The 18,261-nt window shown below is 36.9% G+C and overlaps 1 protein-coding gene across 2 annotated transcripts; it reads left to right on the top strand.

The window, feature by feature from the left end:
* Positions 1 to 1,153: 1,153 nt before the first annotated feature.
* On the top strand, positions 1,154 to 8,346 carry LOC107767264 (uncharacterized). Of its 2 annotated transcripts, XM_075225331.1 has the most exons (4): positions 1,216 to 2,301; positions 4,937 to 5,099; positions 7,107 to 7,652; positions 8,077 to 8,346. In XM_075225331.1, the coding sequence occupies exons 2-4, from the start codon at positions 5,085 to 5,087 to the stop codon at positions 8,176 to 8,178; spliced, it is 663 nt and encodes a 220-aa protein (XP_075081432.1). In that variant the 5' UTR covers positions 1,216 to 2,301; positions 4,937 to 5,084; the 3' UTR covers positions 8,179 to 8,346. The 2 variants fall into 2 exon arrangements, with proteins under 2 accessions (XP_016441671.1, XP_075081432.1); XM_016586185.2 differs by lacking the exon at positions 4,937 to 5,099 and having other exon boundaries at positions 1,154 to 2,301.
* The last annotated feature ends 9,915 nt before the right edge of the window (positions 8,347 to 18,261 follow it).

Here is an 18,261-nt window from a genome sequence, read left to right as displayed (position 1 = left end):
GGTATTTTTTATGGCATTTCAAACATTTAAAGAGTTTTAACTTCATTTAATGAGAATATTGTTTTATTTAAATTCTTTCTCAAATTTTCTAACGTATCGTTACAAGGGTCATGTGAATACTTTCTGTTCATTAAGAAGTCTTAGATTAGGTAGAAGATGTGGCAAGACATAGTCGACTTTTAACAAATATTTAGCGGACATGGTATCCATTTGAAAAAATTATTAATGATTACTTGATGTGCACATGGATGTAGGAACCTTTAATTTTGTACTACGTAAGTTATTTTCCTAATTAAAATTTTGAACGTACGTATTATTGGAAACACTCTTTTTTACCTTCATAAAATTGGGATAAAAGTCCGCGAATATATAATTTTTTTCAGACCTCACTTGTAAATTTATATTGAATTTGTTGTTCTTATAAATTTGGGTGAAATTTTGTTTGTTCGGGTTCCATCACATTTTGAATATGGCTCTTAATTAAGAATTGTTGTTTATTGTATGTACTGTCTGGGCGTGAATCTAAAGTAGATACAAAATTAATATTTTAATATTTTGGGATATTCTTAGTGCGGTGGTGCGGTATAAATGCTTCCCTTTTTAAAGGGCGACAGCATTTTAGGACTAATCAAGATAGAAAACAAGACATTAAAGTGGAAGATAGGGCCACAAGTTAAATATGAAAAGTTGTTAAGGTGGGAGGAAGTAACTTTGGCATTAAACGAGGAGCTTTTGAAGATTGATTAAAAAAATAGGGGGAGCTCTTTAAGAAAACAAGTAGTGTTTCCGTTTTAGTTTAGAGTGAATCTAAACTGATTAATTTTCAATTTGAATGTGGACATAAAATTTTAATTTTTTGAAAATAAAATTTACATATGTAAAAATTATATAAAAGTATTAGAAATTACAATAAATAAATTAAAATATTTAAAAGGTGCTTACAAAAAATATAATCAAATAATTTTATTAAATTTTTAAAATAATAATAGATTTACGAAAGTAATATATTTTGAAGAAAATTAAGAAACTAAAAAAGTAGGCACTAGTCCTTTACTTTTGTATGTTGTAAACTCAGGGTTGCCACGTAGCATATTTCAGGTGCGTGGGGTTACGTGAATGGGAATTTCTTACAATTGTACTGCTAGTGAGTCTCACGTGATCGTTGGCCACGGCTGGGCACCTGCTTATTCGGTACGTGGCAATTTGCGACCGATGACCTTCTTCACCCACATTTTCTTCATCCTAAATTCCTAAGCATAAGACACGGCAACTTTGACAAAATACTCACAATTTAGGCGCATTCATTCTTTGTTTACCCACTCCTCCAACTGAAGTTAAACCCACGTTTTGGGTTTTGCAGATTCAATACTCATCTTTACGAAAGCTGGTTTTATCACGCATTTGTTGGGTCCGAAAAGCTCGGGCTTCTTCGATATGTTTCAGACCAGAGGACAATCGGGTCACGACCTGCCTCTGCCGTTCCGGGTTATCTTCCCAAAGGATAAGAACTGTGATCGCTTTACGGCGTTGATAAAGGTTTTTTCCTTTTTTCTTTTCCTGGCTTCCATATCCTTGGTTCTCTACTCGGCGTTTGTTAGACAAGACTTGTGGTTTCGGTGCCCCGAATGCCCTGACTCGAGTATCAGCTTTAAACCGGTCTGCGACCCCCATCAGTATAATTCCACAGCCGCCGATGATTCTCTCTCGCCCACCAACATTTCGCATATCGTCTTCGGCATAGCTGGGTCAACCCAGACGTGGAAGAACCGGAAACACTATTCGGAGCTCTGGTGGAAACCCACAGTCACACGCGGGTTCGTTTGGCTGGACGAAGAGCCCGACCTGAATTCAACTTGGCCCGGTACTTCGCCTCCTTATCGAATTTCCTCCGACTGGAAGAAATTCAAGTTCACGAACTCGCAGTCAGCAGTCCGAATCTCCCGGGTGATTGTGGATTCATTCCGGGTCGGGTTACCAAATGCGAGGTGGTTCGTGATGGGAGATGACGATACCGTCTTCTTTACTGAAAACTTAGTCACAGTGTTAGCGAAGTACAATCACCGGGAGATGTACTACATCGGGGGAAACTCGGAGAGCGTGGAGCAGAATGTGATGCACTCCTACGACATGGCGTTTGGCGGCGGCGGGTTTGCCATTAGCTACCCGCTGGCGGCGGAGCTGGTGAGAATAATGGACGGGTGCCTCAACCGGTATTTCAACTTCTACGGGTCGGATCAGCGGGTGTGGGCCTGTGTGGGTGAGGTCGGTGTCACCCTTACAAGAGAAGGGGGTTTCCACCAGGTATTTTTTATGGCATTTCAAACAATTTAAAGAGTTTTAACTTCATTTAATTAGAATATTGTTTTATTTAAATTTTTTCTCAAATTTTCTAATGTATCGTTACAAGGGTAAGAGGAATACTTTCTGTTCATTAAGAAGTCTTAGATTAATTAGATGGAAGATGTAGCAAGACATAACCGACTTTTTACAAATATTTCGCGGACATGGTATCCATTTGAAAAACAATTATTGATGACGTGATGAGCACATCTATATATATATATATATATATATATATATAACATTTTGAATTGATTACTACAGAAGTTATTTTCCTAATTTAAATTTGAATGTACTGCGAAAATAATTTTTCTACCTAAGATAGGGATAAGAGTTGGAACGCACTATCCTATCCAGACTTTATTTGCGGTTGTAAATTTGAGTTTACTCTTATTTGTTCGGATTCCATCACATTTGACTTGAACATATTTGTTAATTAAGAATTGTTGTGTTATTGTACTGTCTGGACGTGAATCTCAAATAGGTACAAAATTAATATTTTAACATATTTGGATATTCTTAAGTAAAAGTAATTCTTTCATATTTCGTTACTAATGATTAACGAAATAATAAGTAGTAGTGCGGTAGAAATGCTTACCTTTTTAAAGGGCGACATCATTTTAGGATTAATCAAGACAGTAAACAAGACATAATGTGGAAGGTAAGGGCCAGAAATTAAATTTGAAAAGTTGTTAAGATTGGAGGAAGTAACTTTGGCATTAAACGAGGAGCTTTTGAAGAATGATTAAGAAAATAGAGGGAGCTCTTTAAGAGAAAGAAGTTGTCCCTCCTTTCAGTTTATGTGGTTCAAACTGATTAATTTTCTTTGGTCATAAGTTTTTTTAATTTTTTAAAAATAAAATTTATGTATTTAAAAGTTATATAAAAAGTACTATTATAATAAATAAATTAAAATATTTAAAAGATATCTATAAAAAAAATATAAGCAAAAGAAAATTGTGTTTAATTTTTCAAATTATAATAAGTTCACATAGTACAACAAAAAGTACTCCATCTATTTCAATTTATGTGAACTTGTTTGATTGGATATGAAGTTTAAGAAAAAATGAAGAATTTTGGAATTTGTGGTCCTAAACAAGTTAAAAAGGGGCTCATAGTATTTGTGTGGTTATAAAAGCTTCTCGTTAAGGGTAGAATTGTAAGTTTAAGTTAAATTACTTTTAAATTTAAAAAGAAATCATTCTTTTTTAAACGGACCAAAAAGAAATAGGTTCACCTAAACTGAAGTGGAGTAAGTAAAATATTTTGAGCTGCTTTTGAAACTTGCATTTAATTTGAGGAGGAATCTGGGGGATGAAAAGAAAATTAAGAAACTAGTCCTTGTACTTTTGTATGTTGTAAACTCAGAGATCGACACGTAGCAAATTTCATGTGCGTGGGGTTACGTGAATGGAATTTTTCACAATTGCCCTTTTGGGCTTTTGGACTGCTGGTGAGTCTCACATGATCGTTGGCCACTGCTGGGCACCTGCTTATTTGGTACGTGGCATTTGCGACTGATGACCTCTTTCACCCACATTTTCTTCATCCTTAAGCATAAGAAACGCAGCCTTGAAATCATTCTTTGTTACCTCCCTTAATTTTTTGGCTAAGACAAAATTCTCACAAATCTGTTTCTCATGAATATTCAAAAGAATTCCTCATTTTATGGTTCTTTAATAAGCAAGCTCGTCAGGGGCGGTTCAAGTATATGCGGGGCCTAAAGTCAAATTTTAATACATGCGGGGCCTAAAGTCAAATTTTAATACTGAGACCTAAATTTTTCTAAAAAAGTTATGAGATACAATGTTTTATTTGAAGTTTATTCTCTTAGTTTTTTTGAGATACAAATGTTATTAAATTCTTCTAGTTTTTTTGAGATAGAAAGTTGTTAATAATTTTTTTATAATTAATTTTTTCTGATAATTCCTTTTCAATTGATAATATAGCCAACTCATTTAATCTTTTTTGAGATATTATTGATCTTAGATAAAAATTTATAGAGCAATAGAAATATAGAATTCTTAGAAGCTTAAATGTATTATTGAACACAAAGAGAAAGACCGGAAATACGTAGGAATTTCTGAAATATGAAAAGACTGGAGAAAAGAAAGATTGACTTGGACAAATTAAGAAAGAACGAGTAAAATTTGTGCACATTATCTAATGAAGGAGTAAGAAGTGAAAAATTAAAACATTGGAAAAACTATTCATTTTAAGCAAGTCAAATTATTACTTTATTTATATATCTGAAGAGCTTTCTTTTCTTTTATATTAAAAATACTAAATGCTATTTTTGAAATACATATAAACTTATTATTTTTAAAAAATGGAGCCCCCAATTTGGGTGTATAAGGCACAAGCATTACTACTCATGGCAGTAGAGCCGGCCTTGAAGCTCGTCTTGTTATCAATATGTTTTAAAAAAATTATATTTCAGTGTCTGAATTTTCATTTCAAATTATCTTTCTTGATAAATATATGTTCCATCTACTAATGTAAAATCATTAGGTTTTGGATTAGTTGTTATTTATTCATCCTTGAAGACACTTAAATTTCATTGATTAATTAATATATTAATTATATGGTATAACAGTTTTACTAAACACCCCTAAGTAGGAAGAGAAGTGAATGACCGACAAGCTTGCTGATAAAAGAATGGACTACTTTGAAGAGGCCTCTCAGTGTGGGTGGACAGAAGAATAAAGAATCAGATTTTTGAGCTAGCGTCGTGTTCCTTGAACATGATTTTGTCCCCTGTACGTACCTTTATTTGTCCCAAGATTTACATATCTTTTTTTTTTGTTACTTGGCCTTGACTTAGTCCCGAAGTTGTGATAAAATGAGTGACACGTCTTCTTTGGCTTTTCTCGCTTGTCCCTTTTCCGAGTTTGTTGATTTTAAGACAGACATGACTTTCGCCACTTCATGTGGCTGATGGAAGCTCTTCCGTCTCATCGTTGCTCGATTCGTGGAGTGCGAAACCTTTGGGGTCTTCATTGAAAACAGTACAAGAGGCATGGAATAAAACAGAGTTGGGTAGTTGGGCAATCCTGACCTCTGATTTATCAAGGTTACCGTGTTACAACATTAAGAACAACATTCTTGTGCACCAAACAATGGACTCATGAACAGAGGCGGAGCCAGAATTTCAAGCTTATGGGTTCGAGATCCTAATCGTTTTAAGTTATTGGGTTCTAAATTAATAATTCATACATATTCAATAGATTTTCTAAAACAAATACATAATTCAAACCAAAGCTACTGGGTTAGGCCGAACCCGTTCTCCGCACTCTAGCTCCGCCCCTGCTCATGAACAGTGTGAGCATGTAAACGCAAATTCATGAAATTTTTTATTTTGCGCCTCACATAATTGATGCTAGTTGTGTGAGGTTCTTTTTTTGTCTCACGCATTTGTGGTCCCAGAATTTTGTGGACCCAAATATGTAAGATATGGGTCCACAAATGTGTGAGATAAAAAGATGTCTCACACAACTAGCCTAAGTAGTGTGAGGCACAAAATAAAATTACTCCAAATTCATCAGGATGTTACTGCATCACTATGTCCTTTTCCCTGCTTCAAGTAGAAAATATCGTCTGTCTCATCTAAGGGGTAAACATACCCAAAAACTCATATATATATATATATATATATATATATATATTGTTATTTTAAGACACACCTAGACATAAGGGTTGGAGTGAATTATGTCGTACCCGATTTTCACTTGTCAAAAAACCTAATTTTTTTCTTAATTATTCTGACACAAAATTAAAGTGGAGTGTGGAATTTAAAGAACACAAGCTATTTTACGTGGAAAATCTCTTGCTCAAGGTAGTAAAAATCACGACCTACTCTACTAGGATTTGCTTCAAGACTTCACTAATCTTTAAAGAGAAGTTTTTAGGTTACAACTTAATAAACAAGGGGACTAACTCTAGTGCCTTAACCCATACAATCAACCCAATTGTGGCTATCGCTTTCAAGACTATAAACTTTAGTCTAGGTGGCTAAATAAACTCTTCAGATTTGATAACTTAACAATACACTTCTCAAAGGCAAAATATGTTACAATTAAAGAATAATTGACTCAACCTAAACACCTAAGAACTTCAACAACTTCATCTTTTGGAAAGGGTTCTTTAGTTAAGCAACTTGAACCTTGAAAGCACCTAACGATTGCTATTTTCCAGGAGTAATCTTGATGTTTGTGCTAAATAACAGTAGTATGCAATAGAATCAATAGAAATGAATACTTTATATATGAGTGAGGTTGGCCGAATTCTTTTTCAATTTTAGCTTCAAGACCTAAAATAATTCCGTTAACTCTTAAGGAAAAAAAAAATCCTAAAGTGATTCTATTTCTTTCCTTTAAACACTCTTTCACATAGTTTTCCTTTCCGTGCAAATATTTCCATAATTAATGATTCGTTGTTGACCACGAATTCTATTTCTTCCTTTGAAACAAAATCAACTGAATTATGTACTTGAGGTATTTGATTGATCGATTTTTATAGATCCTATTTGGAACTCATTACCATTCGGTCTTATTCATTCCGATTTAAGGAGTATCTGCATGTTGCTACACTTTGTGACAACAACTTCACAGACCTTATTATGTTATTTGGCTTATATGATTTCAGTAGGATCTGTTAAGCTCGTAAATATTAGTAGGAGCACACCTGCAAATTGTTTTTCGAGCTTCTCATATCTGCCGATGCAATATCAAGGAAAGCTAATTGTTTTCTCTGTGACGGTTTGACAGATTGATATTAGAGATGATCCTTTTGGTCTATTGGCAGCTCATCCAATGGCACCACTTGTATCTCTCCACCACCTGGAATATGTACAGCCATTGTTTCCTAATCAGAGCCAGATAGAGTCTTTAAGAATGTTAACCACCGCATACGAGGTTGATCCTGCCCGAACAATGCAGCAGTCTTTCTGTTATTACCGGAGGTCTAAATGGTCCATATCTGTTTCCTGGGCATATGCAGTGCAGATATACCCCTGGCTGTTGTCTGCCAAGGATTTGGAAACACCATTGCAGACATTCCGAACTTGGCGGAGTTGGAGCAGTGGACCTTTTACGTTCAATACCAGGCCTATGAGTTCTGAACCTTGTGAACGGCCAGTAATATTTTATTTACACTCAATTAAAGAGGATGAAAAGGGAAAGATGGTAACTATTTACAAGAAGTCTCCAATAAAACAGGAAAAAAAGTGTAATCTGGCAAACTACGCACGTGCATTCGCCATTGAGAAGATTGTAGTTTCATCACTGAAAATGGATCCTGAGAAGTGGAAAAAGGTTTTTGCCCTTCTCTCTCTCTCCCTCAAATTTTTTATTTCACGTTGGCATGATCTCCGTCCTTAACAAGTCCAAAATTGATCTTTTCGTTTAGACGGATTGTGCTAATGCCATTGTCGGAGTATTTTTCAGAGAAATTTCATGTGCTTATTACAGTATTCTGGAACTGGATTACCTAGTGCCTGTGAAGCATTTACTCCTGTTTAACTTAAGTAAACTGAACTTGATAATAGTCACCTCGTTGTAAAACATAAATTAGCAGTTGGCACCATAGTCTGAGCTTTCATTCTTTAAAGAATGGTGAGTTCCTATGAGGATCAAGTATGTCTAAAAGGGTTTTCACTGCGTCTGGAATGGGAAAAGAGTATCTTTATGGCTCATTAATTTCTTGATAGTATGCTGATGTGATCATAATTTTATGCAGGTACCTCGAAGACAATGCTGTGAGGCGAGTAAAGGTTTTTGGAGTAACACAATGACGATAAAAATAAGAAACTGTAAGCACCGAGAGACTATAACTACTTGAGATTAGTACCTCAGTGTTCTAGCCTGTGTATATTGTAGCTTTAGGATGATACTTTGAGAACAAATTGAGAATCAGGTAGTAATTCTTTTGTCAGTATATTTTAGTATACTGTGAGTTGTGATTTGAATATGTATCTGCTTGTTAAGAAATTAAATATATGCTCCAAAAGTGTAAGGTAGTGTATATCTTTTTAATGTTTCTGTTGAATATTGCGACAAAACTTTAGTCAGCATCAATGTCTTCGATCCAACCCCCATTATTCCCGTAAATCCCTCCTCCTAAAAAGAAAGGAAGAAAGAAAATATATGAAGAAAGCACTTAATCCGTATTCATAAAAGGCAAATATTCCCTCTCTCTCCTCCTCTCTTTGCTGATATCGCTAACCAAGGGGATCTATATAGAAGCTGATTGCAGAGAAGGATCCGTCCGCCATGCATAGGGGTGTTACAGGGGTGTTCATGTTTCAGTTTTGGGTTGCTTTTCCTCGAGAGAAATCAAACCAATTAGGTCGATTTTTCAAATATTAGAACCAAATCAAACTAATTAACTCAGTTTTTTATAGGTCCGGCTTTTGTAGGTTTTTCCGTTATTTCGGTTTTTTTTGTCTGGTTTTTTCCCTTAAACATGAGACTCTTGCCAAGCACATAATCCGCCAACTATCTTCCAACACAACACTATCAAATCAATTATTCTTTAAGAATATAAACTAATATCAAGATATATATTAATAATTACAAGAACTTGGCTTGTAATTACGGACTTAAATTGATAGCTATGTGAAAACCACAAGAATATTTGTAACTACAAGAATCTTGAAGACGTTTATTATCACAAAATGCCCAAATAATCTAAGAGTTAGAAAGTTTACCTCAAATTATTTTCCTTTTTTTAACTACAGTAAATTTGGCCTCTTTATTAGGATACTAAATAATAGATCTTCTAGTTATTGTCTTTTTTTTTTAACCTATTCGTTGCACTCTTTGTTAGTATTAAGGATACTAATTAAAGGAGTTTCTTACTTCTTAATCACTAATACATCGCTACGACCGTTATTCTTGAGATATTGGATTCTATACTTGAGTTGAAGATCATTTTTGAGACTTGTTGAAATACTCGAGCAATAAGGTTCTTGAGGTTTTTTGAAATTGTTATTGGCTTGAAAGCTGTGATTTATGTTCATTTAGAATATTCACTTAATCACTCTCTTTAATGTTATTCATGCTTCCTACCTTGCTTGTTATTGATATATATGTGCTTGGCGAGGAAGAGTGTAAAGCATGAAGGGTGATGTCATGCCATTGCATACACATTATCATGTGGGAAAGAATGTAAATTGCGAAGGGTGATGTCGTGCCATTGCATACACAATATCATGTGAGAAAGAGTGTAAAGCACGAGGTGATGTCATATCATTGCATATACATTATCATGTAAGGAAGCGTGTAAAACACGAAGATGATGCCGTGCCATTTCATTTACATTATCATGCGAGGATGAGAATAAAATCACGAAGGGTGATGCTGTGCCATTTCATTTAAAATATCATATTTTCATTTATATTATTATGTGAGGATGAGAGTAAAAGCACGAAGGGTGATGCCATGTCACTTTATTTACATTATCGGGTTTTTATATTATCACGTGTTCATGGCAAAAAAGGGCATTTCTGTGCAGGCTAGGACGAGAGATATTCATTATGTTGTGATATCTTTCCTTGTGTATACATTCGTTCCTTCACTTTGAGTTGTTATAGTTTTACCTATGTTTTCTATGTGACTTCTTATTGTTATTCTGTCTTTGTCTTCTGTCACAATTGTTGTTGTGTTGTCCATTCCTTCTATCTGTTTAAGTTGCAAATCATGCTTTCCTTCTTGCTGTCATATCTACATCCATGTCGTTTCTCATTTATTGCACTTTCGTATAACTCTTCTACCATGTTAGTTATTCATGCCTTTTATTTTTTTAGCATATAAAGATCATGCTTTCCTTCATGTTTGTTATATTTATATCTAAGTCTTCTACCATGTTAGCTAGTGAAATTTATGTTCTTCTACCTTAGATGCTATCATTAATTCTATGCCTCCTATCAAGTCTGTTACTGTTACCTATATACATTGTGTAGTTCATTATTGTTACTTGTGTATCTCCCACTTTATCGATATTGTTATTGGCATTTCTTTCATTTGGTTTGTACTGTTATACATATGCTCGGTAAGAAAGATATAAATGTATAAAGGGTGTTGCTATGCCAATTGATTTGACTTACATTCATATATTTGGTGAGGATGAGATAAATACCCGAAGAGTGTTGTCGTGCCATTCGATTTGATATCTTGAGTATATTTCTCACACTATGAAAGTTATGGATTTACTACAGTGATTTCTTCTGGTGATTCTTTTAATTTTTCGTATATTTGTTCTTGTACTCTTCTGTGCTATATTTTAGTATTGTTATATTGCTAGTCTACTGCACAGGTAATATCAGTAAGTATCTTTTAACTAAAAAGCATCATCACTACTTCACCGAGGTTAGTCAAAATACTTATTGAGTACATTGAGTCGGTTATACTCATACTACACTTCTACACTTTGCGTGCATATATTGGAGTTGATATGCGGTGGATACGAAAGTTGGCTTTGAAAATGTTCATGCCTCCCGGATGCAGCTACCACTTGTCCCTGTGTAGTTTCAGAGTTGAATTCTATTTATGTACATTTCAATTAGAAGTTGTATTTATTTCATATCAGTTTTTGCAAAATTCTAGTCTTAGTAGCTCATGACTTATATTACCAGTCCTTGGGATATTATATGGAATCCGGATATATCATTTGTTTATCACCTTTATTTTATTAGAATTGTGTTAGCTGTTAATTGGCTGACCTAACGGTTTGGGTTAGGTGTCATCACGACTAGTAGATTTTGGGTCATGACATAGGTTGTGTAGGTCTCACGGGTCACGAGCAGGTCTAATAGACTCTTGTAGATCGATACGGAGATGTCTGTACTTATCTCCGAGAGGCTACATGACGTTAGGAAACTACCCTTCTTTCATTCTTTATCATGTGGCTTATTGATCTGAAGTTTGAATCCTTGTCTTTCTATTCTCTCATAGATGGTGAGAACACGTTCATCTGGAGCAGTTGGGCAGGCACTAGCCCTCAGGCTAGGGATGTGAAAGGCTGTGGTCGAGGCAGGGGTAGGGCCTGTGCTACAGTTAGAGCCCCTCCTAGAGCAACCGTTGTGGGGCCACCAGTAGCTCTGGTTGAGAAGCAGGTGTTTGATCAGGGTGAGCTGGTGCAACCAGCTCAGGCCCCGAAGGGGTTTATTTCTACCCATGTACTTCAGGATGCCCTTGTTCAGTTGGTTGGTCTTGTGAAGGGCTTGACACAGATCGAAGTACTTCATGTGGCACCGGCTACATCTCAGGCTGGGGGAGAAACATAGACTCCCACCACTCACACTCTTGAGTAGGTTCCTACTATTTATCAGACACCACGAGTAGCACCATTTGGGGAACATTCTCATATAGTTGCTATTAAGCCAGTAGTGGAGGCTGTTATGTCCGAGGAGGAGCAGAAGAGGATTGATCGGTTTAGGAAGATAGGTCCTTCATGTTATGATGGTGATCCTTTGGTAGATGCACAGGATTTCTTAGATAATCGTCAGGAGATTCTGCCAAATCTTGGTATTGTGGAGTCCAATGGGGTCGCATTCACTACTTTTTAGCTTCAGGGACCAACTAATAGGTAGTGGCAGTCATATGAGCGTAGCAGGCTAGTAAGGTCACTTCCACACATTTGGAGTCAGTTGGAGCACTTTCACTAGGGTTGCATGTCTGTGACAGAGTATGTGATGAGATTACCAGAGCTATCCCATCATGCAGCTTTTATGATCTCCATCGAGGTTGAGAAAGTGAGGAGGTTTATTGAGGGGTTGAATTTTGGTATCAAGATTTCTATGGATAGAGAGGCAGAGACCAGTACTACATTCCTTCAGGATGTGGACATAGCGCATAGGATTTAGTGCATTGGGGTTCATGGCAGGGAGGCTATGGTGGCAAAGGGCAAGAAGCCCCGATATTCTGGCAGTTTCAAGTGGTATCTCGTCTGGAGGTAAGGATCATTCTAGGAGAGGCCATCCTAGCGGGTCAGCGCCTTCAGCTTATCAGCCCGCTCTTGGCACTCTAGTTCAGTCTTCATTCAGTTCACTACCAACACAGAGTTCCTACCGTACTCCTTTAATCCAGGGTTCTTCCAGTAAGTACTCAAGTTATCATAGGTAGCCTCTTTCAGATATTCCCAAAATGGCTTTTAGGACTCGTTATGGGTATTATGAGTTTTTAGTGATGTTATTAGCTATTTTATATAAAATTGTAGGATATGGTATAAAAGTGTATAATACATTGCTAGTTACAGAGATGAACTTATTCTACGATCTTCAGTTGCAATTCCCAATTCTTGTTCAAACTAAGTTCAAATCTCTATCAATAACTTCAAAATTTGTAGACTACTTTCTTAGATTATTTTTAACTAATTTAAACAATACCTACTCCAAAAATACTCTGTTTACCCTGAAAATGGTAATTACAATTAGATTTGATTTTGTGATTCTAAAAATACGTGATCCATTTTTATGCTCGTTGTTAAGCAGTAGATACTGAGTGTGAGACTAGAAAGTAAGCTAAGAGCTTAAAGGCAGTATGTTAGGCAAACCGAAAGGCTGAGGATCGGGGCCTCAAGCCCGGTTATACGAGCCTCAGGGTCTAGCTAAACGTTGGGCTGCAACCGGCTGATGAAGGACTAACAATATTGAGAGCTTTGAGGAGGGCTCTTTATGATCAATAATAAGCAATAAATGAAGAACAATCAATAAAACACAACAAATGTAAGCAATAAATATAAATAATAGAATTAAGAGAGAATATGTTAGAGAGCAGAGATAATGTTCTTGTATTGAATGTTGTAAGTGATGATGAATGTCATCCGCCCAAAAAAATAGCAAAGGGCCCCCTTTATATATGAGGGAAAACCCCAACATAGTACATGTGCGTTCATTACAAAGAAATTGAGCTGGTTCAGCTACTTAGCAGCCTAGTACAAACTGGTACTATTCTTATAGGTGTTGTCAGCTTTGCCCACGTGCCTAGAAAACTTCCCGTGTACCCACGATAACCATCGGTTTAGGCTGCCACGAGGTCAGGCATAAAGAACCCTTGAGGTCGGAACTTCGAACCTTGCCCTCGGGCCTTCGAGGTGAAGCTATGGAAAGACGTAATGGTTGTAAAATCGGGCTCTTCGATTTTATCCGCATACAGATAGTCCTCGCATTTCTTAGAATGAAATGATAAGAAACGATCTCAAATTCTTGCCCCTTCGATACTTTTGTCACGACGGTGATCACACCCTACCAAGCGATTGACATGACAAAATGAGATGTCTAAAGGTCGCGTCCACACATCCCTTAAAAGCCTTTGAATTTATTACAGCGGTTGGCTGTCCTTTGGTCCGCTCCAACGTGCACGTTAGACTTCTATAAATACTTCTTTTTTTTGCTCCTTATTTTCCACTGCACCATCAAGCCCTCAAGGGAGTTCTTCTCACTTCTCTCTTGTGCTCTCTTCCGAAAGGCAGTTTTCATTTTTCCTCTGAATTATTTTAAGAATGGCGAAAACTTCCACCTCCATCCCTCAGGAAGATGTGCCCTCTTCTTCTTTGCACTCATCTAAAGGCAAGGCAACAATGACCCCTCGCGCTGGGGAATGTAACCCATGAGCCTTTGAAACGACCTCTAATTTCAAGAACAAAAAACCTTCTTCGAAGCCAGGACGATGCGAACCTACATCATAATATATTAGCTTGATAACAGACGTCAAAAGGGTGAAGACTGACTGCCGCTGGGGGGACGCGGTTCTTGTGGAGATTCCTTCTTGGGAAAAGAATATAACGACATACAAGGCCGACTTTCTCAGTGTGTATACTTATCCATTTACCCTTAGCCCGGTGGAGCCATCCTTGCCTCCGATAGACCCCGTGATCCTCGACTTCTGCAAACGATATCGAGTAACCCTCGGCCAAATTCACCCTTCATTCTGGCGCATTGTTTACATGACCAGGTATTATGCGAACACGATTGAGGGAATGCCCTTCACCCTCGATCACCTGGTCAGAATATAAAGTCCCAGACTTTTCTGTAAGGGCCTGATTAAGCTCCACTGTCGGGCCTCGAGGGCCCTTTTTGCTTGTACCGATGAAGTTGGGAACGGAGGGTGGATGAGCCGTTTTGTCTGAGTTAGGACTTCGGACCTGATCCTAGTGGAGAGGATGTCGTTCTCTGAAAGGTGGAACATGAAACGTAAGTAGTGCAGACATGTGATTTTTGACCCTCCCCAAGATTTTTCACATTTTAGCGTAAAATATTTAGTTTAGGCCTAATATAGCTATTTCGACTAATTTTGACTCTTTTACTTTATTTAGTCACAAAATAAAAATTACAAAAATATTTCTTCTTTTCAGTTGCTATTAGTTTATATATCTTTCATAAATTTAAATAAAAAATATACAAAAATAGCACCTCATTTTTATTTTTATATAATCTTGAAACCACAAAAATAGTTCCATATTTTAATTAATTAAGATTAGTTTTATATTTTGATATTAGAAATTGTATATTTAGAAGGAAGAGTTAGTTTTGGATTGGTTTATCCCATTTTAATCTTGTAGTTCATTTTTTAGTCTGTGGCCCAATTTTGAGGCCCAATAATACCAAACCCATACCCCCTTAACCTAAAAACCCTTTCTATATAACAAAAAAGAAGCCTAATTTCCTAGACCTAGACATATACACTCAAAGAAAATCAGCCGCAATTGAGGACCCTCGATCTGAGTTCCAACTTCTTCTCCAAGAGATCTAAGAGCTAACTCCAAAATACCTTCACTCAAAAAAGGACAATCAGCCGTTTTCCATCCAGGATTGAGAACCAAGAACCTAGAGGACCCTTATCCTTCATCTTTCATATACCAAAAACCCTAGAGACCAAAACCCTTACCCCCTGCACAAAACAACCTCACCACTCCATTTTCATCTTCTTGACGCTACCACCGACCAGACCTCACCACCCAACGACCACTCCCTGAACCAGTAGCCATGGCTCCTCTCACCCAGACCTGAAGCGCAACCATCACCCCCACCAAAACTAGCGACTCCTCATTCATTCACAAAGCAAACAACCACCAAACCCGCCGGAAAACGACCCCCTAACACCATAGAACGTCGCTCCCACACCCATCTTCCTCGCTGCCATAGACGAGAAACACACACACATGTACAGAGTCAACACAACATCTCACGGCAAAGCTCCAAAATCAGTTGCTATTTTCTCCATAGATCTGGACCTTAGAACTCTAGCATTACAACTCCTTCTTCAAGGAATAACGCAACAACAAAGCTAGCAAATTCAGCAGTTGTAGCTTCCCCATTTCGCTCCCAATACAGTTCCAAACAGTCACTAATTTCACGTCCAAAAATACGCCGGAGTCGATCCAAGGAATGCGCGGAGTTACGAGATTTTCCGGTGAGTTTTCCATGTTCTAGTCACGGTTTTGCTCGTTGTTGAGTTTCACAATAATAAAAGTCAGATCCTTCATTTAGGTTCTACCGTTCATCTTTGTTTCTTCTATACGACTTGACATTTCTTTTAACTGATTATCTTAGCGCATTTTTCTATGCTTTTATGAACGATGATTCTATGTTAGATTCAAGTTGCTCTTCATGCTTGAACATTTTTCATACCTGAAGGGCTATCTTATCTTCTTGTACTCGTTGATTTGAAATTTTTGAGCATGCTAAATGGTTAAAGTTAATACAGTAGGATTTTCGTTCATTTTTAGTGAATACATAAGTATATGAATGAGTTATTTAGTAGTGGCATGAGTTTTTGAACTAAAATATAAGTTTGAGTCCTTGGAATTTTGGGTGGGATTGGGAATTAAAAAAAAGGTATAAAATAAATAAGTTTTCATGTCAGCTGGAGGATAATTTAAGTCACACTTCAATTTGGAACATAATTCTTTGAGTTATTGATTCATGCCTACGACGTGCTTAGATCGTTAGGAACAACAAATTCTTTAAATAAGTTGAGGTGTGCCATCCAATCACATAGTCTATAGCCTTCACTTTAATATTATAACTTAGATACTAAACAATCTTGAACATTTGTAGTTTGCTTTAGGCGCGATGTAATATACTATCGTGGTGGTGTACATGTTCGCGTGACCTAATTACGATTTTAAAAAATAAAATCGGAGTATGCGTTCGCGCAACTTTGACTAAACTTTCTTAATAATAATAATAATAAAGCGTTACTAATTGTGGACACATTCGCGTGACATGATTTTTGACGCACCAAACAAATGGGTACACGTGCGCGTGACCTGTTTCAAGAAAATTTCTTAATTAAAAAGATTAATGCACATATGTTCTAAAATAAGTAATTAGACAATTTTAATAAGACAAGTATGATCAAAGCGACCATGCCAGAACCACGAAACTTGGAAATGCCTAACACCTTCTCCCGGGTTAACAGAATTCCTTACCCGGATTTCTATGTTCGCAGACCATAAATAGAGTCAAACTTCCTTGATTCGGGATTTTAAACTGGTGACTTGGGACACTATAAATTATTCCAAGTGGCTAATCTGAATTTTAAATAAACTAACCCCGTTTCAATTGTCACTTAAATTGGAAAAAACTCCCTTATACCCCTCCTAGGGGTGGTAAAAAGGAGGTGTGACAGCTCTGGCGACTCTGCTGGGGACAAGAACCCAGAATCTCTAGTTCAGGGTTCAAGAATTCGAGCTTGTTTTGTGATTGTACTTGGCTTTATTTATTCTTAATATTACTGTATTTTTGTGAACCTTTTGTGCTAATTGTTGTCTCTTTACCGCTTTAATATTATTTGAATTGTATATAACTGTCTTCTTGCGCCACCCCTCTAAGTCTTCTGAAAATGGTGCACACGTTCGCGTGGCCCGCTTTTTCTGTAGAAGTTATACCAAATAGAACGAGGTTGGGCCAGCAACAAGGCCGGGTTGACTTTAGTGTTCCCGGTACGTTTCCCCCTCTTCGGCTCGAGTTGTCCGTTAGGTAAGCCAGGTCAAGAACACAACCCTAGGTTTAAACTTAGAATAACATAACCTCATGCCGAATCTCTAGTAGGAACGTTTGTTTGCTTCACGTGCATTTGACTTTGGGGACTCAACACAGGGGTTGGGTCCATCTAGGACAGGTGTACCCAAAATAACAGACTATCTTGATGCATCATATGTGCTACATGTTGCATTTCTTCGAGGGTAAAAGGGTCATTTGGTGGACCAATGATAGTTGAGGGCAAATGAAAAAAAGGGGTGAAGCGTGAAAATAAAGCAAGTAGGGCCCAATTATGTTTTCTGCCACATTTATGTTAAGAAAAAAAACTTGAAAAATTCAAAAAAAAGATTTTGCACTTTTTTCCTCATTTTCCGAAAATCAAAAAATCAAAAAAAGGGAAAAGAAAATCCAAAAAGAGTTTACATGTGTCATCATTTTTCAAAAAATAAAAAAAAGAAGACAAAAAATATATTTTCTCTAAATTAGTTGTTTTTTTTAATTCTCGCCCGTATCCAATCTGCCCGAACTACGCATATCTGATTCTCATCTTTCGGAGCGTGATACGTAAGCAACCCACATAGGGTCCAGTCTTCCTAGTGAGTCTTAGGTTTTTGGCTTTGTGGGGTCTTAGCCAAATTTTGCACTTCTAGCCACATTTTGGCCACATAAGCCGTTTTGCAAAAATAGCCTCAATCATGTCTTGCATGGGAGTGTTATTATCTCACACAGTGTTGGTTAAAGTTTTCTCATACAGGTGTGGATTTACTTACCGGAATTTGAGCATGACAGATGCCTCATGACCATCTAGTCAGGATCGCTCATTTAGGAGTGGCTTAAGGAGATTTTTTTAAATTTTTTTTATGTTTTGAGTCTGTTTTTCTTTTTATGTCGTTTGTTACCTTCTAGTTTTGTACAGTAATGTCGAGTTTTTGTTATTG

The sequence above is a fragment of the Nicotiana tabacum genome, chromosome 11 (assembly GCF_000715075.1).
Source record: "Nicotiana tabacum cultivar K326 chromosome 11, ASM71507v2, whole genome shotgun sequence".
Classification (NCBI taxonomy): domain Eukaryota; kingdom Viridiplantae; phylum Streptophyta; class Magnoliopsida; order Solanales; family Solanaceae; genus Nicotiana; species Nicotiana tabacum.
Note: the sequence above shows the minus strand (reverse complement) of the source record. Positions and strands in the feature narration are given on the sequence as shown.

Coding starts and splice junctions, on each gene's coding strand:
- LOC107767264 (XM_016586185.2), top strand. CDS start 1,435: ATGTTTCAGACCAGAGGACAATCGGGTCACGACCTGCCTCTGCCGTTC. Junction 2,302..7,106: donor GAGAAGGGGGTTTCCACCAG/GTATTTTTTATG, acceptor ACGGTTTGACAG/ATTGATATTAGAGATGATCC. Junction 7,653..8,076: donor ATCCTGAGAAGTGGAAAAAG/GTTTTTGCCCTT, acceptor AATTTTATGCAG/GTACCTCGAAGACAATGCTG.